Source organism: Salminus brasiliensis, chromosome 8, assembly GCF_030463535.1.
Source record: "Salminus brasiliensis chromosome 8, fSalBra1.hap2, whole genome shotgun sequence".
NCBI classification, from domain to species: domain Eukaryota; kingdom Metazoa; phylum Chordata; class Actinopteri; order Characiformes; family Bryconidae; genus Salminus; species Salminus brasiliensis.
The window spans coordinates 26,398,566-26,425,169 of record NC_132885.1 but is presented as its reverse complement, the minus strand read 5'-3'; the positions used below and the strand labels follow the sequence as shown (position 1 = coordinate 26,425,169).

The 26,604-nt window shown below is 39.2% G+C and overlaps 1 protein-coding gene across 11 annotated transcripts in view; it reads right to left on the bottom strand.

The window, feature by feature from the left end:
- The window catches only part of LOC140561237 (phospholipase D1), a 54,850-nt gene that overhangs the window by 23,329 nt on the left and 4,917 nt on the right, over positions 1 to 26,604 (bottom strand). For 9 of the 11 annotated variants that reach the window (XM_072686303.1, XM_072686306.1, XM_072686307.1 and 6 more), the window contains exons 2-14: positions 23,973 to 24,138; positions 19,907 to 20,037; positions 18,281 to 18,426; positions 15,736 to 15,853; positions 15,437 to 15,502; positions 12,795 to 12,853; positions 12,485 to 12,577; positions 11,727 to 11,879; positions 10,404 to 10,553; positions 10,029 to 10,112; positions 9,504 to 9,585; positions 8,148 to 8,258; positions 2,759 to 2,968 (exon numbers count right to left, since the gene is read on the bottom strand). In XM_072686303.1, coding sequence (XP_072542404.1) covers positions 2,759 to 2,968; positions 8,148 to 8,258; positions 9,504 to 9,585; positions 10,029 to 10,112; positions 10,404 to 10,553; positions 11,727 to 11,879; positions 12,485 to 12,577; positions 12,795 to 12,853; positions 15,437 to 15,502; positions 15,736 to 15,853; positions 18,281 to 18,426; positions 19,907 to 20,037; positions 23,973 to 24,108 — 1,539 coding nt within the window. In that variant the 5' untranslated portion in view covers positions 24,109 to 24,138. Of the gene's footprint in view, positions 1 to 2,758; positions 2,969 to 8,147; positions 8,259 to 9,503; positions 9,586 to 10,028; positions 10,113 to 10,403; positions 10,554 to 11,726; positions 11,880 to 12,484; positions 12,578 to 12,794; positions 12,854 to 15,436; positions 15,503 to 15,735; positions 15,854 to 18,280; positions 18,427 to 19,906; positions 20,038 to 23,972; positions 24,144 to 26,604 lie in introns of those variants that run through there. The other 2 variants (XM_072686304.1, XM_072686314.1) reach the window with 2 other exon arrangements.

Here is a 26,604-nt window from a genome sequence, read left to right as displayed (position 1 = left end):
GATAATACTAGTTCTACTAAGCACACACATTAGACAATATACAACTTATGAAACAGGATAATATGCAATAGCAAAATATTATTCCAAATTAAAGGCTAATCTGTATACACTACGGGGTAGATTACTCAACCCTTAAAAACCTTTTTATTTATAGGTTTAACTGGACTATTTGCAGTAGATACAGAATCATTTATAATAAACACTGAATCATTTATATTTACTGAATCTTTTACAGCATTAACTGAACCATTTGCTGTAGATACAGAATCATTTATGAAATAATACTAAATCATTTATAATAAATACTAAATCATTTTAGCATTCACTGAATAATTTCCTGTGGATACAAAATTATTTATAATACATCCTGAATCATGTATTGTAGAAACAGAATCATGTATAATAAATATTGAATCGTTTATATTCACTGAATCATTTTAGCATTAACTGAATCATTTCCAGTAGATACAGAATCATTTATGATAAATACTGAATCGTTTACATTCACTGAATTATTTACAGCATTGACTGAAGCATTTGCATTAGATACAGAATAATTTATAATAAATACTGAATCGTTTATATTCACTAAATTCTTTTCAGCATTAACACATTTGCTGTAGACACAGAATCATTTATGAAAATTACTAAATCATTCAAATTTACTAAATCATTATTAGCACTAACTGAATCTTTTCCAGCAGATAACGAATCATTTGTAACATAATCTGAATCATGTATTGTAGAAACAGAATCATTTATAATGGTTACTGAATAATCCTTATATAAAAACTCAAAATATGCCTAAGGTTCAAGGTGTTAAGAATGTAATGTAACCCTGTATTGACTATAAATTACATTAATTACAAATGAATACATTGCACTATAATAATGTACTACAGTAATGTAATATTTTAGTTGAATTATTAAGTATAATATTGGTATATAAGGTAATCTGTGTAACTTCATTTATGATGTTTCTTACTCAGTGGTGGTAATGTTCAGCACGTTATTAGGCTGATTTATCTTTGTTGCCTATTTACAAATGTAACCCTTACAGTAGTAGTGCATAAGACAGCAACTCTAATTCCCTTAACGTCTGATCAGATTATGTAATCTAGCCCATTATTACCTAACGCTGTCTGTGTAATCATAATTGTCTGTCCCTACAGCTGCTCCAAACTAGCAGACAGACCTGCTGTACACGTTAGATGCTCATTGGTGCATTGGTGCTGATCAGTAGAGGAGTGTGAGCTGGCAGCTGTCAGGTGCATGTTGCATTCCCCCATTGAGCACTTTGACAGATCTCACAAACACCCAGCTGGCAATAGCATGTCGCCGACACTGATGGGGTCAGCCCGATGTTGACAAACATTGCAGGGCCACTGTGGGCTATTGCTCTCCATGGGTCACATTTACAGCAAGTTTACTCCTGTCCAATCTGCTTACAGTTCACTGGAGAAGCGCGTCTGAACATCCAGTGATACCTATTCTACTCCCGCAGCTCACTGAAGTCTATTTCTGTCCCCGAGGAGAGTAAACTGGAGCAACTTGGTACAGTAAGTATGCTGGACTCATTAGCATTATAGAGATTTGTTAACAGTGTTAATCCATTATTCCTCATGGGGTCTGCTTTTGGGGTCACACCTGAATCCCTTTTAGCTACAGTAACTGTTACTGCAACTGTAATGTACATGTTACTTTTATAGTGTACAGAACAATGTACAGTAGTTACTGACACTATCTTAACATATCTGTCTCATACAGCCAGATATCATGTAGGTCCCTGTCGTGCAGCCAAACAGCTCTGATCAGTCAAGGCTTGGACTCCACAAGACCTCTAAAGGTGTCCTATAGTATCTGGCACTAAGTCTTGTAAGTTGCAAGGTGGGGCTTCGATGGATCGCATCAATAAGCCTTGGGCGCCCCTTTAACCCAGTCGGAGGCCTCACCTGAAACCCCACACAAGACCTGCAGTGGTCTGACCCAATTATTATTCTTTTTTTTTTAGTGTTGTGGTTAATGGGTGTATATGAACTCTCTCTGGGTCTTACTTATGGCCATGCAATTAGGTCTGTTCCACGATGGTTCTTACTCTCTAAATCACACAAGGCTGCTTACACATGCTTTAGTGGATTCCTGGCCACAGAAGGCATCGATGGGAAGTCACAAACTCCCCAAAGCTGGGGTGTGCCACTGTACCACTCAGTAGTATGGCTAATATTCCTAGAAGCTGATGTTGACATTTTGCCAGCAAGTTTCCAATAAAATAAGTATTATTATTACTATTCTGCCACATTTACTATATGTTACAATGTGTGTATTTCTACTTAATGGCCATTCTTCCCCCTCATTTGTTATGTAGGAATACAGCGGTGTTCTGTGATAGTAGAGATAACTCAAGTTCTTTGTATTTATCCACAGAAAGTGCAGGAATGTTTGGACAACTAGCCTAAAAGAGACTGTGGCAGGCATAGTATCACAATAGCACAAATAAATACATATTTTTTTATGACATAATGAGAAAAAAAATAGCTTACTTACTGTCAATTAGCAGTTTCTTTTTATTTACTATTTTTCACTCAATTCTCTTATTTTACTGTATGATCTCCACAAATTAAAAAAAAAACACTAAAATGAACAGTACCTTCACTCATACTGTGTGAAGAACCCTTAAGCGATCCCCTTTTTAACAGTGTGAACTGCACAATGATAGTGGTGGTTGTTAATAAGGATTATGGAGCTGTGCTTGTCTTACTCTGGTGAGGCAAGGGGACAGTGCAGGACTTGGCTGAGGACTCCTTCTCACACTGCCCACATCGGTCAGTCTGTGCTGGGAGTCGTCCCATCTCCCGTAGGCAAGGTCGATGCCCCCCAGGAAGGCCAGCGACTGATCGATCACCACTGACTTCTCATGGTGAGCCCAGAGGAGTGCCGTGGAGGGAACGTGGTCAGGGTGCCGGATCACCTATCACGCAACACAGTCAGAAATGGAAAGTTCTTTTTTTCCTCCATACAGCAGCGCTTCCCCTGAAATAGTTTCGTTTTTTAGGTCAATTTTAAAGAAATACATTGTATATTTTAGACAGACAGCAATTACAGATTCTTTAGAAAAAAAGTAGGGAAAAAAACTTTTTGGGTAGGCCTGTGAAAAATTGGGATAGCCACCTTGATCAATTGTATGTATGTTCCAAATGTTGGAAAAGATGTACACAAGTAACTCGAGGAAAAACACTTCTAGCAAACCTAACCAGACCATCAAGCATTTAAAGGTAGAGCACACTGCCATAATAGACCTGAAGTATGTTTATGAGCCATTTGTTTTATGATTTGATGTATTTGATGAGGGTGGGGGGGTGTGGGGGGCATGTGATTTGCTTTGTCCTTCTGACAGTCAGTTTTAGCCAGTTAGTGAACTGTGCACTGTAAGTTACAGTATAAGCTCATAACCACTGACAACTAAGACACAGCCTATATATATATATATATATATTAAATACTACTAATAAAAAAAAACCCACAAAACTTTGTCTTAACAGTCTTGGTTTGTATTTACACTCTAACGTCTGACCCCTCGAAAAGAGACTGGAACTGGAACTAAAAACACATCAGAAGTGAAGGCCCCCTCCCTGCTGAAGAGGACAGCAACACTATGAGGTAAGTATCAGGAATACTTACCAAAAAAAAACAGCTAGTGTTAAATGGTGCAATAAAAAAGAGCTCACAGTTTTTATTCCACAAGCCCACCATAAGTGTTTTATTCTGAGGCATAACAGGGTTGTAAATAGACTTGTAAAACTGTTCGAAGTACCTTGTACGTAATAACTGCATTCTTTCACACCTTTAAATGTGTGTTTGTTTTTGTACTGCGGTAATGTATCCGCTCATGCTTTTACAGGTTTCACAGGCATATCTCAGCACTTCAAAAGCACAATATCCAGGGGGAACACTGGTGTGCTAAATCAAAGCTTGACCAGGCCAATGGTTGACAGGGTCATGATTTTGTTTGGTCACAATAAAATAACACACATTAAATTTCTCTCTCTGTCCATCCCTATGAGATTGGACTGGCCTGTGAAGACTTGGCCAGTGACTCTGCCTTCTTTAAACTTAGCCAAGCTAAGGACTACTTTACTGTTTAAAACTACAAGACCAGCATGTGCACTAGCATGTCCATTGATTAATGACTTCATAAATAGTTTTATATTTTTATATTTATAATTTATAATAATTTATAATAATTGTAGTAACTAAATAATTCTCAGAGTAGAGGGTAGAGAGTAGCCTAATCAAGTAAAAGTTGTCAGGCCCTCGTTGACAATCTCTCCCCAGAGGCAATCTCAGGACTCTGCCCACATTTCCAAATAAGGACTTCCTCCTCGTTGTTCACGATTCACGGCACCTTGGACTGGGGTTTCTTAAGCCCAGTCCACAGACTGGTAGGTGCCGTGAATTAGCCCTGTTGCAACCACAGTGGTCAGTGCGGTCCATGGTCTGCTTTAAGAAAACTGTCAGGTTTGCTTGTTCCTCGCTTGGCCTTGTTTCTCTTACCTTCCTCCTTGTTTATCATCTTGTTACTTCATTGGTTTTATTTGGTTTGCTCCAGTTCTGCCTCAGCGCTGCTTAGTGTTTTGTCTTTCCTTTAGGCCCTGTCCTGTTTTTACACCCAAGCTCGGCTTGTGTTTTTTTTTTTTTTTGTTCTCCTTATCTCCTTGTCCCTTCTGAGCACTGCTCATTTACCTTGGTTTTACCTACCTTGTTTAGTTCCTAGCAGCCTGACCCACGTTCCTAGCACCCTGTACCAAGCTCTATATTCCTCCCAGTTCCCTGGTTTGTTATTTTGCTCAGTCCTGTTTCAGTTGTCACCCTCTAGCTAGTTTATCATTCTGTCCTTGTTTATAGTCCCTGTTTTGTGTTTCCCTTGCATCATTCCATCCCTGCAAGTGTTCACTGGTTCACTGCCATGCCTAGCCAGCATGACCAGTATTGTTGTGCTACGTTGTGCATCCAGTCTCCAACAAGATTCAATAGGTGCCATTAGGTCTATTATTTATAAGGTGTAAAATAAATCATATTATATATAAACCTATAAGGTCTTAACGTTATATTTCAATATTTGCAGTTAACACAAAATCTCAACTGAAGGTGAATAATCTTGCAATGTTGTTTAAAAAGGTAAAGGTGCACGTATTTTGTCACTGTACAGCGAAATGTGTTCTCTGCATTTAACCCGTCTGTGGTAGTGAACACACACACACACACACACACACACACACACACACACACTAGTGAACTAGGGGCAGTGAGTACACACCCAGAGCGGTGGGCAGCCAACTCCAGCGCACAGGGAGCAGAGAGGGTAAAGGGCCTTGCTCAAGGGCCCAACAGTGGCAATTTGCCGAGCCCGGGAATCGAACCCACAACCCTGTTATCGATAGCCCGGCGCTCTAATCGCTGAGCCACCACTGCCCCGTAACTTAAGTAACTTGCGCTCACACAGGTAGACAATAAGTCCATCAAATTGTACTACATACATAAGATAATGTAGCCTGGAGCCTACACATGGACAATGAGTTTCATTGGTGTGGTGCAACAGATAACACCACTACCTGTCACTGAGTGTCACTACCACACCATGTGGGAGACTGGGGTTCGATTCCCGATCTAGGTGACTATGCTGCGCTACACCAATAATAGTCCTTGGGGAAGACTCCTAAAACAACATTAGCCCTCCTCTGTAATACAAGTAACCTTGTAAGTCGCTCTGGATAAGAGTGTCTGCTAAATGCCATAAATGTAAATGGATGGACATGCTCAGTATGCAGGTATGTGGCACCAGGAGCCTATGGGAAAGGTGAGTTTTACTCAAGTTGTACTGCACCCCACTGTTTATTACTAAACCTGCTTACTGGACTTACTGGACAGTAATTCAGTTACTATGGTGTCTCAGTGGTTAGACCACTGGGTTATTGCTGACAGGGTTGCAGGTTTGATACCCGGGCTCGGCTCGAGTAAGTCCATTCACCCTCTCTGCTGGCTGCCCCCCGGACATGTGTGCTCACAGTCACTGTGTGTTTACTGAATGGATAGACCTACACAAATGGTCAAAATGGTTAATCCAACATCTGTGCGGTTTGCATGGGCCAATCACTGTTCATTTGTCAATAGCAACAGACTAAACATAATTATTACAAGTTGATCTAACTGAACTCAAAGATCTAAAACAGTTGAGTAACATGCAGTGTATATCCAGTTTTACACACAGCAGACTTCATTTATTTGGGTAATAACAACTTGTGGGATTACTGTGTAGTCTGCAGTATTATTATTGTCATTATGATAAGTACAAAGCATCAGAATTTTACTTGCGTTGGGAGGAGCTGCCCCACCTAACATGGGATAGCATGTAACATGAATTTTTATGCAGTGATGTCTATACATTTATAGTAATATATTTATTTATAGTAATATGAAAATTGTAGTTTTAGTTGTTTATATTTTCAGTTTTAATGTGTAAGGAGTAAATACAGTCCAGTTGCAAGAATTATATTCGTTCATTCATCTATAATTCTATAAATGGGGAATCTCAAAAGTAATTGGACCATTGATAGCTCAGCTGTTCCATGGCCAGGTGTTGTGTCAATTACAAATAAGCACATAAAAGCTTATTTAAAGAGTGGGCAAATCAACTATGCGGTACATCCATAGCACACTGTTAAGACTAAGCTAAGAAACTCAAAGGCACCGAGGAGCACAGAAAAACACTGTTGTAGATGGCAAAATAAGTATTTCTCTGTCGAAGAAAATCCCCATAATTTCTTCCAGAATGATCTGACGAGAAGTGTATAGAGAAGAGAAGGAACTGTTTACCCTTCAAAACGTACCACCTAATCTGTCAAGTGTGGTGGAGGTAGTGTTATGGTATGGGCATGTATGGCTGCCAATGGAACATGTTTCCTTATATTTATTGAGGACGTGACTGCTCACAAAAGCAGAGGGATTAATATGAGGCTATATTATCTGCTCAGATTCAGTCAATTGCTTTATGGTACATACATTCTAAGCCTAAGAAGTATAGTATACTGCAAAAGCCGAGTTAATCTCATGACCTCAATTATGCCAAGCACAAACGGCCCAAGAACAAGCAGGACAGAAACAGCTGCCTGAAATAACAGAACAGTGGAAGAAACATGGAGAAAAGTGTCTGGTCATTTACTTAAAGATTTGCGACTAAAGTCACCAAATTTGTGTGTAAATAAAAAAATAAAATTAAAGTCTAACTGAATAAGAGTTATAATATAACAGAATGAGACAATGTGATTGGTCAACAATAAGACCTGAACAATAGGTGTCAGGTTTAAGGCGGCAACCGAATGGTCTACACTGGAGAGATCAGTGAGGAATACAGCTGGCTCCGTGCCAAAAATAGCAGAGCTCATAAGATGGTGGCACCCAATGTGAGAAACAAGTACAGCTGCGGCTCCACCCGCTTTTGCAGAGCCTCCAGAGGATGCTGCCCCTGGCAGGTGCTTGTGCACCAGCAGGGCCCAAGAATATACCTCCACCCAGCTGCTGCACTGGCCCGTCTCCTCAGGGTGTGGGTCCCCAGCCACTTCCCAGCATCATTCTTCTGCACAATTTCAACCAGCACTCCAATAAGATAATATGACGGTGCGTCAATCACTCCCCAGCCCGGGGTTAGCCTGCTGCAGTGATGGACACTGAAGAGCCACGATACGAAGCCAAGACAGCTCCTCCGTGTCGAAGGAAACCGAGGCAGACTTACAGCCTCGGGCTTTTACCGAGACGATCGGCGAGGAACAACCTGGCCATCTCCAGACGCGATCGGTGGGGTTCAAAACAAAGTGATATCCCCTCTTTCTGCTAGAGAGAGGTTTTGCCAAAACCCAAGCATGATCTAAGCGGCCCCTCCCTATGGCCGGGGGGCCCGGAAACAAGCTGGGCACTCCAGTGCTGTGCGTGATATGTTTTGATAGGGGCTTTGTTCTTGGAGGGACATGAGCGGCTGTGGGATGTGGAGGGGGGAGGGGGTAAGGCTGATGCAGAGGGACAGCTCCCCTCTGTATCACTGTCAGTGGAGGAGAGCAGCCAGCTTTTAGGAACGTCTGACATACTGTAGGACTCACCATGATGTTGGAGTGAAGGCCCATCAGAGTCTTCTTGGTGTACTCACTGTTGAGGCCCAGGATGACTTCAACCTCCTTGTAGAGCAACACACAGATCTTTACGCCTTGCTCCTGGTATGATGATCAAAAACAAGTCAAGTCAGTGCTTCTGTTCTAACTCGTGTGTTTCACCAAGAGCCATGAGTCACTTTTCACTGACTGTCTGAGTCACTGTTAAACAGTTACATGCAATGTAAAGTACAGGGTACTCAATGCCTTTTTACAAGATTCAAATTTGTGTTTCATCTAGAATGACAAAAATATTTTCTAGTAATTAGTAATATTTCCTAGACGGCTGCTAATATTTGCTATTTAGTAACATTTCCTTTCTGAGTAAATGATTGGTTTGTTCAGAAATTTGTAGTAAAGTATCATTTACAGTGTACACTTACACAATACAGGACAAGTTTACTGAACTGATTAATTACTCAAATATTGTACATTCGCAGAAATCTAATTAACTATTTATTTCTAGCAAATATTTACTTTCATCCTGTACTCCAGAATTGACATACTACTTTAAAAAAGGCTAAATGTTTCTGTACATAAAATGAATTTAGAGGCTTAATACAAACAATTTTCCAACTTTTTAAAAAGTAATCTCAGTGGTTGTTGATTTCAATGTACCGTTTTTACCCAGTTACAAACAATGTATAACAATGTACTCTCCAAGCTGCAACATGGTCCTTAAGGTCCATCTTGCACCAGTGCACTAGTACATTCACTTTCCCAGAGGAAGAGCCTTATTGGAACATAATAAATACTAGAACAATAAAATGAAATGATTAAAAGCATGGAGTGAAGATGGGGTGAATGGATTTAATCGAATACAACCTCACAACATTTGACTGGGTGCATCCTTAGCTTGTATGGTAGGCTAGTTTTTGAATATACCTTTAACTAGATCCTGCTAATACTTGTGTTTTGGTTAACATAAAGGCTTGGTGCTTGTTAGTTGATTCAGGAGGTTTCAGATTAGCTGAAGTGTAAATTGCAGGGGTGGGTCAAGTGCTGTGGTCTCCATACTGACTTTTGTGTTTAGTAGTATCTAGGCTTAGAGATATCTTTTGGATCCTAGCTGATAGAAACTTGCTCTGGGTAAGAGCGTCTGCTAAATGACTAAAAGTACACACAGTACAACTACACTCAATGACTAAAGGCAATGAAGACAACCCCAGTGACAGCTTAGTGTCTTATTTTCTGAAGTAGTATCGATCTGAGGACGGGTTAGGAGAGGGGTTTTTGCACTTCCAGATTAATCCATCAACCTAGTCCATATATTTGTTTGTGAAACCGTAAGCCGATGAAAATACTCACTGCCTTCCGTTTTAAGACATGGTCTAATCTCCATGTGTTCCCATCCACCACTGGTCGTTTGAGGAAGATCTCTGGACTCAACCTAAGGACCCCAGAACAAAATCGGATTAGAACACCACTGCAGCAGCACCATTTAAGTAACCCACTTTCAATTGGCTTCAGGATATGAATAATACAACTAGTGCTAATGTGATTACATTAATAATGCATCCAAATCTCTCTAAAATCCCAAGAGGGCTTTGAAAATGGCCTAAACCTAAAACCACTAGACGGAGTTTGGTGAGCAACCAAATCTTTTTGAGTTCTTATCCAGAAAGGGAGACATTCGCACATTGTCAAAAATGTTCATAACAAATATCCCCAGGTGGAATGAGATTTGATTCTGGGGAACAAGCATGCATGCTATGGTGTGCAAAAACGAGTCCCGCATGTTCTTCTACTACATCAAGGGGTGTGAAATAAGTGCTCACAGCGTCGTCAAACCTAGGCACAAGAAGAATGATTGATGCTGAGTCTAATCTGTACCACCAGGCTGTGATGAAGATTTCCTCCTTTGCACCTTCCAGGGCATCAGCTATGGCATCAAAGTACCCAGCTGCGTTGACAAACCTTCAAAAGAGGCACAGGACGGTTCATTTAAAGCAGTACCAGGGTGCCTCACAGATATTTCTTATACAGTAATTGTACAAGAAAGTACTGTTCACATCTAGACAGGAAAGAACAGGAAAGACATGTCAAATGAAACTCACAAGAAATAAAGTGCAGTAGCGAGGTGATTCATACGATGTGAAATGTTCAAGTTTTATTAAAGGAAAGAAAGTCACTTCACTTCAGTTGGGTGTATTATATGTGTATTATATTGGAAGAGATTACATCTCAGTAATTTAGTGCCCCTCTCACCACTGCACTGTTGTGTTTTCTCTGACTGGAGCAAAAGAGCCATGTCGATTTTCTCTCAAAAAGTCCTGACCGAACCTCTGGGCAAATTCATCAATGGAGTGGCCCCACCAGCGGGCCTGCCTGTACGTGGAACACTTAATGGTAAGTGCCCTGTAAAAAAACAAAACAAAGAGGCAGTAGTGGTTAAATAAAAAGAAATAATAATTTAATTTATTAAAAATTAAAATGAAATATATGGCAATATTTTCAGCAAATCCTAATGCCTGGCCTTCAATCATCAATGTGGCCTGTGCAAACATTGGTAACCTTACAGAGTCAGGATGTAGTAACATCCCCTCTGGCAGAAACCACAGCTTGCGAATGTTTTTTGTGGCAGGTACAATTCTTTTAGTTCATGTAGTTAGACTTTTGTCCCCCTTAATCTTGTTTGCAGAAGGCCTCTAGTTCAGAAATATTTCTAGGCTGGTCTGCATGCGCAGATTTTTATGTTTTAGGTCAGGGAACTGTGAGGGTCCAAAACCTGCAGTTCGTGTCTCTTCAGATAGTCCATAGTGGACTTCATCATGGGCGTATCATGTTGTAGAAGCCCCCATCTTCTGAGATCCAGCCTTTATGCAGACGATCTGACACTTGCATCCAGAATTTGCTGGTATTTTGTGGAATCCCTCCCCTGACCTGTACAATATCGCCAACGCAACCCCAATGCATGAACGATCCACCCCATGCTTCACAGTTGGGCAAGTGTTCTTTTCATGCAGTTTCTTATTTTTCCAAATATATGTTGTTGATTGTGACCAAAGGGTTGTATTTTGACTTCATGAGTCCACGGCACTTGTTCCCAAAGCTAATCTGGCTTCTCTGGATGTTATGTAGCATACTGTTTTTTGGTAATGTGGTCACAGGTACGTTTTTTTATGCCTTTTTATGACTCCTTCATGAAGATTCCATTTGTGCAAGCAACACTGCACAGTGGAATGGTGCACCACCCTCTTGATTTAGAGGGAAATTGAACTTTCAGGCAGGTTTTTGGCAGTCAAATGTGGATTTGCCCATCTTACCAGCATACGAGTGGCTTTGGTCTTCTCCTGATCTGCCACTTTTTAATACAATTCTACACTGTAAAAAGTGCTAGGTAAAAATGTTTGACTTCCCTGTCTTGGGCATTGCTTACTTTTGTATTCAGATCTTCGGCTAGCTGGTTGCTTAGAAGAACCTATGGCTGTTTTTTAATGTTAAGAAAGACAGAGTAATGAAAGTGCATTAGGCTTTGCTGTAAATATTGTGCTTTGTGTTAAGAGTGGCATGACAGTGCAGTCAACCTGCCTGCAAAGATTCTCAATCGTCACTCCATGCCGGGCTCCGGTCTCTTGCGTCCCTATTTTGATGTGGAAGCCCTTATCGTAGAGAATCACCGTCCCCACTTGGCCATCCTCAGGCCTCATGTAGAGAACAAAGGAGTCTTTCACCACCAGCCATCTGAAACATGAAGCAGGCGCCCGATGAGAGCTGAGACATGGAGAGAGCTGATCCAGCCGCTATAGGAAAACAGCCATAATAAGCAAAAATAAGTAAACGGCCGCAACAAAAGACACGGCACGACCCGAGTGCCCAGCTAGGGCCGCAACCCGAGGAGCGAAATTCAATTGGAGCTGAAGCGTCACTGTTTGCTTTTACGAGCTGTGTGAATTTTTCAAGTGTAACACTAGCTGCCTGTAAAGCAGAAATGAAAACACTGTTTCTCCACAGATGAAGAACAGTTCAACATGAGCGTGTGTTATTCTGTCCTACTCGTTTCAGGGGCAGCTCTGTTCTGTGCTACGGCAGTCGTGAGAGGAATAAAGTCGGGAGGTCACACCGATGACTGTTAGCCGGTCAGCCTGGGCTGTTTCTCACAAAAAAGAGAGGTATCAGTTCTTGTGTTTGAAGGGAGTGGTTTGAAACAACAACAAGAAGGGGCAGTGAAACATGACTTGACAGATAACCGTTTTGCTTCTTTTCATGCCAGTGAAATTTACTGAAAGGAAGGAACAAAAAACAGGATTAAATTAAATTAAATTTAAGGATTATACAGCAGACCTCACCTTTTGGACCAGCGATAGCACACACTGTTGGACCCACACCAGTAACAGACTGGAAACGTGTTCCCCCCAGACTTTTTAAGGATCAAACCTTCACTTTTTTACAAAGGAAAAGAGCACAAATCAGTCTGTAGGTTATGCAGCTTTAGCTGTTAACATTCTGGTTACATGTTTCATTGCTAGTGAATACAGAATAACAGGGCATGAACATTAATACAGAATAAGACTATAGCTGCGAACCATAAATATAACACTACAATAAAGAGAAATCTGAGTAATGTATTTCCATAAGTAGAGCTAGATGTGTTCTTACATGCCCTTCGGTCCAAGCTCCTGGATAAACGATATTTGACTCACTTCTAAGAATTCAAGCTGAAATCAAATTTAAACACAAATGGAGTTCATTAGCATTTGAAAGCCATAGACTGGCTTTAAGGCAAACGCATTTGAATATGCTGAACACACCGTTTCATAATAAATATGCTTATCAATATTTCAGTTAGCTCGTCCCTTTCTCCTTCTATGTTGTAAAGATTGCGATTCTGGGGGTAATTGTGTGATGTGTTCCGGCTGAATGACTAGACACGCCGAATGTGGAAATGGTGGAGGACACAGGTAGTCTTTAATTAGCCTTTCAGGCAACTGCTAATTATGAGCGTGGCACAGTGCAATCCTGTGTGATGTACTGCAGTAAGTGAGGAGCCACCTCGACGAGGTGTGCTCCACTGAAGGACCAGTTTTAATGAGGAAAGACACAGCAGGCACGCCTTGGAGAACCTTCTCTCTCCAAAATGGAGACCAGCTGGGGCTTACCACTTGAAAATGCTGTGACCACCACTCGTGTGGTGAAACGAATTCAGTAGCCTGCACTAGTGTGCGGGAGTTTGGAATCACTTGTGATGTTGATCAGCTGTGTTCTTTTATATTCAACACATAATATAGCATTTAGTGATTATAAGCACCCAAACACAACCAGGTGTGAGTATTAACTACTTCCATCTACCTCAAATATTTCAATATATTTCAATATAACATAACCTTTTATACAAACAATTTAAAGTATTTTATTATATTAATAGATATGTTATACTCTTGCTTCTGTTCAAACATACTGGTAGTCAAAGTAATGTACTTTTTACAACACTTTGGAAGTGGTGAACAATATGGCCCGGGGGTTGCGAGGTCAAATCCCAAGCTATTTTGCTTTGCCATCAGCATCCACAGTCCAAGAGAGCACAACTGGCCATGCTCCCTCCAGGTGGGTAGATGGCACTCTCTCCCCTCATTACTCTTAAGACATGTTGGCCAGCACAGGCATCTGTTAGCTGGTGCGGTAAAGCTGGGAATATGTGTGTTGGCTGCCCGGCATCGCCACATTGCCAGCAGTTTGAAATGAGGCAGTAGCTGGCTTCACATGTATAGAAAGAGACGTGTTAAGTCCTTACCCTCCTAGCATCAGCAGCATTGCTAGTGCTAGGGGAGCTACGAATGGGTGGGTTAATTGGCAGTGGCAAGTGGTGCACAATAACTATCAGAGCCCTTCATTATAGGTCATACATTTCAAAACTAACTCTTCAATAATGCTTATTTTTGCTAGCCCAACCTGTGGGATTCTAGTACCATGTAAACACTAAGTTAATGGCATTTTTTTTTTGTTCTAGATTAAACACAGATATTTGTAAATGGTTGTATAATCTAATTTATTGAAAGCTTGTAACAGACATATGTAGCAGTTTTACTGGAACACTCTCAGGCCCCGTTTAAACCTGGCCACTTCTTGGGACCAGTATCTGGATTGTATCCTGATAAGATTTTAGCCATATGCATTTACACTTGGTAGTAAAATGTGTCTCCGGTTAGTCGGACTGAAATCGCATTGCTGTTTGGGACAAAATATGCAAATTAATTAATTGTGTGGCAATTTTTACTGCCGTTTGGGTTTTGGTTGTAGGATGAGTCTTGGCAAGATGGATGCATTTAAACATGGCTCAAACATGTCAGATTTGTATCTATTTTAAATGTGTATTGAGGGCATTTACACTGGCATTGTTAATGTGGCTTGGCCTTGGATGTTAAACTGACCAGGTGTAAACGGGGTCTCAGGGAAGAGCAGTTTTGAGCTTCCTAATATCTAACAACTATCGCTCCTATTCGCACTCAGTGACTTTCAGAATTTTCGGAAAGGCCTAGAGGGATGTTTGTCACTAAATTGATCCACATTCTAGATATCCAAACATGATTAGTCTATGTTGGTTGTTATTCTAAAGTGTATGGCCTGTATGAGGTCCTAACTAATGAACAAGCTTGCTTTAATGTAATCCTCTAAAGGCCTTAAATGCCCTCTGTTTCATTTTATTCTATTACATTGTGGGCAGCATCCATACTGCTTTAGACACCTCTGACATTTGAGGTTTATCATTGTAGTTTAGCCCAACAGGATCCTGAAAGAGAGAAATTGAGCCTAATGCACTACTGTTCCTGTACTGGAAGATGCTGGATGTACTAAGACTAAGAGTTCCACAATTCATTCGATACTCTAGTTTCAACAGTGCTACTTTTGGACTTGCATTTAAGGTATAACGGTTTTGCAAAGGTTGTTTTTACCCACCAACGATTATAGCATCATTTGGCACGCCAGAGTCTTTCCATTAAGTTCTACGGATCTTCAATAAATAAGAAATCTACAGATCAGTTCATCAGGACTTTTATTTTTTTTTCTTCAGATTTTTTGTATTTTATGTCCTTTTTGGAACATAAACTGCTACTAAATGGGCTTTATTTTATTAAAAACATTACAAAGTTTCTCGATCAGTGATTCCAAACTTCTTAACTTTAGTGTATAAAAACTAAGGTTGCAAAGATTTAGGATTCTGTGATTTTGTGATTTGAAGCACATGTATTTCTATATGTGACACAAGCATAACAGGTGTTTTAGTTGTTTTACTGGTCACTTACTGTGGCAGGATGATTTCTATATAATGATCTTTTCAAGATATTCTTAAGATAGTCTTCAAGCTGCATCTAATGAAGAACAACAAGAACGTAATGAACTGAAGAGAGTCAATAGAGAGTCAATCATCAATATGTATTAGACATCACCACAGTGGAAATGAAATGGCATGTGTGTGCATGTTAGGGGGTGGTGGTAGTGGTGTGTGTGTGTGTGTGTGGGGGGGGGGGGCGTTGGTGTTGTCACAACACATAATAGCTAGAGTATTTTCCATGAGATTGGGGTATAAGACAAACATTCTTACTTTTCTGCTGATCAGCTGCTCCTCTTTCACTAGGGCATCAGGCCTGCGGGGCAGTGTGGGCATGTGTCCTCCCTGAGATCTCTTGTGGCCTTTGAATGACCTCCTTTTGACCGAGTGACTGGGAGAGAGAAGAGATCCAAAATGTCTGAAGTGAGCTCTGCTTAAAGGGAAGCTGCTCACCGCTGCCCACCACTCCGGGCATGTGTGTTCACTGTCACAGTGTGTGTTTGATCCCTAGTGTGTATGTGTGTGTGTGTGTTCACTGCACGGATGGGTTAAAGGTAGAGCCCAAATTCCATCTGTGTCCAACAGTAATGGTGAATACGGTCGTCTTATCTTGGCTTGTCCTGACTGTTAACACTTGTAGGCCTTAAAGTAGGGTACATGTCCAGTACTACTAAGTACAGAGTCCGCGGGGGTCATACTGATGCTGTTATTAGGTTGAACTGGACACAGTCTTCCAGATATTAAGATGCACAGTCAAGTGCTTCTCATGGGGGATATCATGCTCGGGTTAAAGCTGGAAAGCCTGAGTGGTACATTTAAGTGCAATTAGATGTTTAGCGCACTGTTGCTCGCTTGGTGGACAAGGAGTCTCTTCCAGCACTCTGTTAGGAAGTTAGATTAGAAGATCACCACTTTAAGGTATCGACCAATCCACTGGACAACACTATTGGCATTTGCCCACTTGACCAAAGTAACCAACAAATAGAGAATTTCTAAATACTAATAAATAAACATTTTGCTTGGTTTATATATCATATTTTAATAGTATTGGACATGTGTATCATGGTCAGGTTCATGTCTTAACAGTCAGAGTTCCCATTAAGAAAATGAGAAACATGATCTTGGTAGCTAACCAGCTGTACAATGTAGCAGCAACAATGTAGCGTTCCGAGAAAACCGCAGTAGGGTTCGGGTGATAAAGACAACAGATTTAGGGTTATAGGAAAACATTTAACACTCACTCATTTACTTTTCTTAAGTGAGGGGATTAGGTTTACACAAGCAAATGCCAGGGTTTAACACTACTATTTTCTGCGGCTTTGAGTCTGAGTGCCACTGAAGCATGCTCTGATTTGTTTAACTGCAGTGTTCTGACAGGCAGCGTCAGAGCTAGCGGTGCAGCAGAGCTGAGAACAGGTTGTTTAGGAAGAAGCTGAGGGGATACATCTGGGACTAATTGAGAACACCCAGCTGAAAAATGAAAACATCTAGTGATACAAAAAGCAGTGGGGTAGAGCGTGTTTCCAGCACAGGCCTGTGTGTGTTAAAAATACATTTCCAGAACAGAAATATGACAACGTTGGTTATTTGTTATGTACATATTTGCAGATGTTAATGCATAAAGATTCAGAAAGTGGAACTAAATCTATGAAAGCCCATTTCTGTGAGGTATAGGAGAACATTCATTCATTATTCTTGTTATTTTTTTAATCCTTAGTACTAAGAAGATATTTTCTCAAAATGTCTCTCAGCATCTCAGAAAAATCGGCCCTATTTTAGCGACCTTATGCATGCCGTCAACCGTGCAGCACACAACTTGTTGTGTCAGCGTGTCTTTGCTATCGTAACGATGGGATGCCATTCCCTTTAAGAGCCAGGTGTAGTCTGACTGTGTTGACAATTCACTGCCAAGATTACAGTGAACGTCTGACTGTTAGCGCCTGCTTAGGTTGTTTACAGTTAGTGGAGCTCCTGTGTTTTCCGTTGCAAAGATGGCAACATGCCAGAAATGTACCTGAACAGCCCACATGTCGAGACCACCACGCCCATCGGCATATATATATTCACAAGCACCATTGCTATTTAAATGACGTAGGCGGAAGGCAGGAAAATAGACTGTTGGCGGGGTGCAAGATAGGACCCAATGACTCACTAAAAAAAGTATTATATATAAGTATTATATATAATATTATATTATATAATATTATATAAATATTAGCCAATACATCAACACAGTGAGTCAGTATATGTCAGATATATTAAAATATACATGAAAATTAGTCAAAATTTTAGATTACTTGCCCAGTTTTGGCTCGACATTCTGTTGTTCCTTAATAATTACATCATTAAATATTGGTTAATAAGATCATTAAAATCCAAACATCTTTCCAATGCTCATCATTTCCAGACTGGTAGATTTCAATGACTTTGTTTGGCATCTGTATTTGAATCTCTTTGTCAATTAAATCTGGTTAATTGGTTGAAATTAATTTTTTGCCTGGCTGATTTCAAGGTTTTAAATGAATTATTATCTTCAATAAATGAAAGAATCATTTCAAAGCTGCATTGTGTGTTTACTCGTGTTGTCTTTATCTTCTGTTAAAATTAGTTGTTTGATCTGAAACATGTAAATGTGACAAATATGCATAAATTGAAGAAATTGCACTGGGCCAAATACTTTTTCACAGCACTGTAGGTATGGGAATGCCAGCATGTACATAGGATGCAAGTATCTGTGTATACATTTGCAAATAGACATGCCGGAGTGTGTGTGTGTGTGTGTGTGAGTGAAAGAGGGGAATAAATTAGCACCGCTCACATTCGGCTTGGCAGTGGGATCTTTAAGAGGGCCTTGAACTTGAGGAGCTCCTGATGAAGGGCTTGAAAGTGTTTGAAGCGTCGTTTGATTTTCCATGCGAAGTTCCCATGGCTCAGCTCGATGGTATACAGGTTGGGATTTAACACCTTTATAGGGATGCAGTTCAAAAACACAAGCTCACAAATTAAGATCTGCAGCTGAGGCTTGGCACACACAGACAAACCGTTAACTGAAAAACACTGAGAATAATATTAATAAGCAAGATTTGAGGAACAGGAGGGTTTTAATATTTATATTGTCAGTGTTGCAAAAGAAAAATCCATTTTACCTTCTGTTTTTACTTTTATATTGTTTTTCAAAATTTCATGCTGAAACAACCAATAGAAATACTCCAAAATCCCTTTCCTTCTCTGTCATGTATGTATTATAGAGAGAAAGACAGAGAGAGAGACAGAGGGAGAGACAGAGAGAGAGAGACACAGAGAGAGAGAGAGAGACAGATAGATAGATAGATAGATAGATAGATAGACAGATAGATATAGATATACGGACGGACCGACAGACGGATAGATATACAGTCAAATAGACTAGACATACAGGCGGCTAGATATACAGATAGACATACGATAGACATACAGGCGGATAGACATGCAGATAGACATACAGGCGGATAGACATACAGATAGACATACAGGCAGATAGACATACAGATAGACATACAGGCAGATAGACATGCAGACAGACATACAGGCAGATAGATATGCAGACTGACATACATATAGACATGCAGATAGACATACAGGCAGATAGACATACAGATAGACATACAGGCAGATAGACATGCAGACAGACATACAGGCGGATAGACATACAGATAGACATACAGGCAGATAGACATACAGGCAGATAGACATGCTGACAGACATACAGGCAGATAGATATGCAGACTGACATACAGATAGACATGCCGACAGACATACAGGCAGATAGACATGCAGATAGACATGCAGGCAGATAGATATGCAGACTGACATATAGATAGACATGCAGATAGACATACAGGCAGATAGACATACAGGCAGATAGACATACAGACAGACATACAGGTGGATAGACATACAGACAGACATACAGATAGACATACAGGCAGACATACAGGTGGATAGACATACAGACAGACATACAGATAGACATACAGGCAGACATACAGGCAGATAGACATACAGACAGACATACAGATAGACATGCAGATAGACATGCAGGCGGATAGACATACAGACAGACATACAGATAGACATACAGGCGGATAGACACACAGATAGACATTCAAGCAGATAGACATACAGGCAGATAGACATGCAGATAGACATGCAGGCGGATAGACAAACAGATAAACATACAGGCAGATAGACAAACAGATAGACATACAGATAGACATACAGGCAGATAGACATACAGATAGACATACAGGCGGCTAGACATACAGATAGACATACAGGCAGATAGACATACAGATAGATATACAGACGGTTAGACAGATAGATGGCTAGACGGATGGACAGACAGACAGAGACAGATAGACTGATGGATAGATAGTACAAATGTAAGGTACTGAATAGGTTTTACCCTTGTACATGTGAAGCGCTCCACCTCAGTCACTTGCACAAGGATTGGCACATCCTCTAGAAACACAGTGCAGTCCAAAGACTTGAATGGAAGGAAAGTGTAGACCGCTTGAAAACGGATGTTTCTGGATTCTAGAAGGAACCAGATAAAGCACTTTACTGCTAAAATGTTCACTCTTTATTTCTTAATTTCAAAGTATTTCTTTCTAATGAATGATATAGACAGTATAAATATGGCAATATTCAGAAACAAGGGTATACCTTGATATTCAACAAACAAGACACTGGAGGGGAGAGGGGTCACATAATGCCACCCTTTTCTCAATATTAGTATAGTATAGTAGAGCCCTTTTTTAAGGGTGTACCATATGATTTCGAAACACGATGGAATATCTAATATCCAAACTGGACAGGCACATTGTTACGAAAGCCTGCCTCACCAGCCTGATCACACAGTGATATGGTTTCTTATGCATAAGCTGTTTTTTTTTGCATGAGGCTTTCAGTTCATATATGACATATGATCTGCCTTACTTCAAAATACAGAGTGACCTCAGCTTAAATTTCAAAACACAAGGCTTATTTGTTATGTATGGCAAAAAATAAGAGATCTCATAACAAAACGTCAGACAGTGTTAAGCGTTTGGCCAAAGCATTTTTACTTAGCTTTATCAGCTGGCTTCGGGCCAATAATAATAACAATAATAATAACAACAACAAAAACTACAACAAAACAAAAACAAACATGACAATAATAATACAATGTTTCTTATGGAGTTTTGAAATTGTATTGTAAACACAGCAAAATACTTGTATGTAAATAATTTAAAAACCCAACAACAACAACAACAATGCTAGAGCACAGACTAGAAAGACATTAAAATTCCCAAGTAACACAAAAGATTATGGCTGAATAAAGACTCTGATTAATATTTGTAACTAATATTGTGTATATTAATATTGATTAAGTATGATTTTATGTGTTCTTAATATTCACAACAATAGAAATGCACTTAAATTTCCATAATGTTCATTACTGTAATTAAAAAAATCACATCTGCATACAAGAGCCCACAGTGTGGTCTTATACTGTAATGCACTGTCCCAAAACTGTTCCCTCAGCACCTGCCCATGTCTGTGCACACCACGAACACTTCTTCCCCAGAGATGTTTTGTAGATACAAAGAACTGCAGCGAAATGATACCAATGTATTATCTGTTGTTTGTACAGCAGTTTTACAAGTCTCTGCACCAAAACCATGATGCTCATTAAAATCCACCCACAAAAACAGGATTCTAGAAATGGATGAATAATAAGATGAATAATATTTGCTGCTATCAGGGATATTTTTCAAAAGACCATCCACAATCCACAAAATGTACAACTACTAACTCATTACAGCTATTAAAATATGATATTGAGAACACTGTACATGTATGTACATTGCATTGCTGTCATACAAAGACACTCATATATCTAAAATGGAAAGTTTAATGGAGAAGAAAACCTTTCTTAACTTTCAATGTAAAACACAGAGCATTGTTGAGCATTTCTATAGGTCCAATAATCCAAAGTGTGACCAATTAAAGAAAAAAAAAAGTCAAACTGTAAAAAACGGTAAAAATGGAGATACAAGGTTTTGGCCTGAAAGTGTTGCTATGTTACCTTTAACATGTAACATTTTACCAGAGATTATGATAAGATTGTAAACTGCAATTAAAGGTAAGTAATTATTATTGTATAAAATTGTTATATCTGGAAATCCTTACACACGCACACACACACACACACACACACACACACAAGCACCTGATAACCTACTGCATTGATGTTGCACCTGCAATTTGAAGCCCGGCTGATAGCAGCATAGCAATCTAGTCGCTCTACAGCAGTGGAAGTGATTAGATTGACTATGTAACCTTTGAAGTGGCACAATAATGGGTTGGAGGGGCGACATTTGAGGTCCAGCAGGGTAGCAATTCAAACGTCCAGCTGGAGAAGCACACTATTGGCACTTGGGGATTTCCCTGGGGGCAACTGTGCTCTGCTGTACCAGATAATACAAAACCCTCACAACACTCAGCTTTGAGCGGCTGCTACAGAGATTTCTGTACTAGAAAGACGAGGGTTGTGTAAGCAGCACTTTTTCAGTGAGCTCGGCTGCCATTCACATGTGGTTATTATAAATGACTGGCTAGGTCAGGGCTGCCTGGACGCCTTACTGTTTTCCCCACTCAAACACATGCACACACACACACATACACATGTCAACTCAGAAAGGGCTTGGTAATTAGCTCATTTGTTGGATCAGGTGTATTGGGAGCGGTAAAAACCTGCAGGGCAGGGGGACTACAGGACCAGGACTGGGAACCAGGGCTTTGGATCAAAGGAGATATCATACCACGAAAACATATTGCACTGTTACACAATTTCAGCGTGAGATAGATGAAGTTATTATTTCATGCCATTTCATTTCTGCTGCTTTTTGAGGATACTGCCTTACTCCTGTGCCCTATGATACTTTGCATGAAATATGGACTTTTGCCAAAGTATACACAGATAATGCTAATATAATGCTGAATGCTAATAACAGCATAATGTAACTGAAACAAGGGAATAAGAGTATGGCGACCCCTGGTCAAAATAGCTGATAATGCAAATCGTAGTAAGAGGAAAAATGACCTGATTTCCAAAAGGCATGAAATTAAAGAAAATTAGATTTTTTAAAAATATTTTTTATTTGTATTTTTATTTATTTTATTTATTTGTTTTAAAAACAGAAACAAATGAGAATGGCAAACATCTGGACACCCTGTATGGGCAGTACTTAGTAACACCCCTTGTGGTAAGTATTACAGCATGCAAAAGCTTTCTGTATCCAGCTCTGAGTATTTCAGTTCTTGTCTGGAGGAGTTTCGCCCATTCTCCCTTGCAAAAATCCATCCTACTCATGCTTTTTTATATCTATCCACAGATTTCCAGTGTTGTTTAAATCGAGGAACAGTGAGGGCCATGGCAAAAGACATGTGCGTCTTAAGGTCTACTGTGGATTTTTGAGGTGTGTTCAGCTTCTATTCTGCCTCTTTTCATCTTCAGTGTTTTCTAAAGACAGTGTGATGTTTGCTTACAGAATCAGTTGGTCTTTTATTAAATCCATTCTTCCCTTTACCAGTAAAATGTTCCCTGTGCTGTAACACAAACCCAAAGCATGATCAAACCACCCCTGTGCGTAACAGCTGTTTTCAAATCCAGGCTTGTTTAGATGTTTCTTTAAAAACAATCACAGAATTTTGTGTTGAGGGAACAGGGAAAAGTTTTTTTTTGTGATAGCTCCTTCACAAAGGTCATATCTCTGCATGTGCTGCTGCACAGTAGAGCAGTGTACCACCACTCCAGAGGGCTTTTGCAGTGTATGATTCAGTCCTTGCTGTAAGAGAAATATCGTGCCTATACAAAGTCTTTACCCAAGTCTTCTTCAAAGTTATGTTAACTAAATCAAAATAGATCATGTAAAATTATATTGACCATGATTCCATTTATAAAAGCAATAAAAGGGGAAAACATTCAAGAGGGTGAGGACTTTGTATAGGCACTGTATTACTCTACAGGGACTCTTTCAGGGAAAAGTCCTGGCACAGAGCTGCTGCCACTGTTTTCCATCTCTAACAACTGACTGAAACCTGGTTAGACTCTCGCTTAAAATGTGTTAGCTCATAATTATGTTGGTGGTTAATCAGACAATAGCTAATTCAGTCCAGCTCCTGAAGGCCTAACCAATTAGAGAGGACACTCAGCTGTATCTGCCTAGTAGTGCTCTGCAATATACTGGTTATTATAGGTAGTAGAATTGCTTGTCATCTACATATAACACATAGATTGTATTAACTAAAAGTGCAGAAGCTACATGTTTGACAAAATCTTTCTGCTGGTTAAAATGAAAATATTCATACTGAATATTTGTATTATGCTAGAAATAACTGCGGCATAGAATAAACCATCTAACCAACCAACTACAACAGCATGTAGTGAGGGGAGTGGTCACTGTGAGTAGTGGAGATTCACTGACCCAGCTGCTTGCCATCACAATAGTCAGGGCTGCAGCTCACATCCAGCTCCTCGGCGTCATCCTGCAGGTCATAGTGATCCAGACTAGAGGCCAGTTGCTCCAGCCGGAGAGGCCTCTGGCGGCCCCTCTGAGTCATTCCACTGCCCGCTCACGCTCCAGATACCATCTATCCTATCAGCCAGCACAGGAACACACCCGTCAACAGAACAGACACACACACACACACACACAGACATTCAATCAACATTACACAGCTGCAAAGTACAAACATTCACAGGGATACCCATCTGAATCCAAATCCAGATATTTTCACAATGTATGATATGGCATTTATACAGCATCATGACATTTGTGAAAATATTAAGGAAGAACTAATAGAATGCAAAAAGATTATATAAATTATAATTTATAAATATATAATTTATATAAAAATTATTTTCTTTTCAGAATTTTACACGGAAGCATACACTGAAGGCATACACTGAATATATGCAATTCAAATGCATATGGTATAAATACAGTACAAGTCAAAAGAAAATGACATGTAAAGCTATTTATGACTATTTATGTTAGAAATGTATGTAATGTAAATAATGCCAAAAATGGCATGAGATGTCAGTTAGACTAACCCTGCCCAAACACTACTTGAGGAAAGCCACTGTTTACAGTTCCCATCCAACACCTACTTTATCTCATCAGTCCTTCATTACAGTAAATCCGCTGGTGGAACTGTACAAATCCATACAAAACCTGGATTATTCTAACCAATCCATCAATACATTTACTAAAAAGAACATTTCTGCCTGCTGTATCTATATTTATTTGCATTTATTTTAATAATACTACATATTTCTTGTGATTTAAGCCAATCAGATAACTGCATCTGTTAATTTTGGTAGATGTCAATACTGTTTGCAAATGAATGTTTCAAACAATGTATAATATAAGATAAAATAATCCTTTATAAAATAAGATAATCCTTTATTAGTCCCACAGTGGGGAAATTCTCAAATAATATAACTGGGATCTTGCATTTGGAAAATAGTTCAATCAGAGTTTAATCAAAAGACTACTACACTAGACTGCTACAGTACAGAGTTAGCATGCCAGTCATATATGACTGTGGGCTACACCAATATTTTACATCATAGGTATTACTGCCTTGTATTTTAAAATCTGTAAAACCACAAAAGAGTATTAATGGTCAATAGTTCATATTCATTTCATATATAGATATATTTCATATATCTATATATGAATGAATATATATTCATTCATAATCAATTCATTTTAAGATGAGCTTAAATGGTGCAGTGCTCTAAATACAGAAAGTATCAGTCTAACTTTCAACAAGAAAAAGTATAATTTTATTAACATCAGTGTTGTTTGTTCATATTGAAGCAATGTTTTATTTGATGTATAACCTAGACCATTTATGTTACAAAATATTATACTTAAAAGTTCATATTTCTTTTCATCATGAAATGCTACTTCACCAGTTAAGCTTATTATGACATTACTTTAAAAAATGTATCTTAAAAAATGATTAAGCCATGTGCACAAAATGTGTGAAACAATAATTAAGTCCATTCAATAACAGGGCATAGTTAGTCTACTGCACAGTAGGGACAGTGGGGTAAAATCAAATTCCCCTTTAAATATAATACAATTCTCTCAAAATTGATACATACAGGTACTTGTAACTGGACAAATGATCTGACAAATAATTATATTTCGTTCTAAAAATAATAAAAGCACTTTCCACACAATCTCACACTCATACATCCCCTTAAAAGTATATAGCCAACTCATCTAATTAATACTACATGACACTCCACTGTGAATGAAATAATTCATTTTATTAGATCAGTTGCTAGATTACAGTGATTTGGTTCTTCTTATTGGCTCTTTGCCTTCAAATTAAAGGATGAATGGTTATTAATTTGTTATAATGGTAAGTATTTTGAAAAGGAGCAAGTTTAATGGGTACAAAATTTACCCATTAAGTACAACCTGATTTTATTTAACTTTTAAGGATATATGTCTTTACTTGAAATGATAAAACATTTAAAAGAACTCAATATATTACTGTATGAGAAAATGATATTTCATTTAAAAATAATTATCTTGAGCTCTAAAAATGTCTCAGTGTAGATTTTGGTGAGCCTATTAGGTATGCCTACCCTATGTTACATAATATTACGCAATATACACTTTTTTGAGTTTTTTTTTTTTTTTGATAATTGCTTTGATGCAATATAATGTATTCATGTGAGACTGATGTATGCGTTTGGCCCAATGCTTTCATTTATTTAGACAAAGCTTCTCCATGTTTTTATAGTTTTTGTTTCTCATGAAAGAGCAGGATTTGTAAAATTACAAATACTTAAAATCCAATTTGCCAGACCTTCACCTCTTCTCAATTAGCTCCATTTCTCAACGATCTCTTTGGTAAATGCCCAGTGAACGATAAAAACCACGGCTTTTCATTTTGCGGTCACTGATCATTGACCCCACATGCAAAATGCATGACGTATGGATTTCATATCTGCCGGCTGTAGCGTTCGGCTCTCTGCTATTTGTTATTTGCATCAGTTACACTGGAGGACAGAACTGTTAATGAGGGGCACCT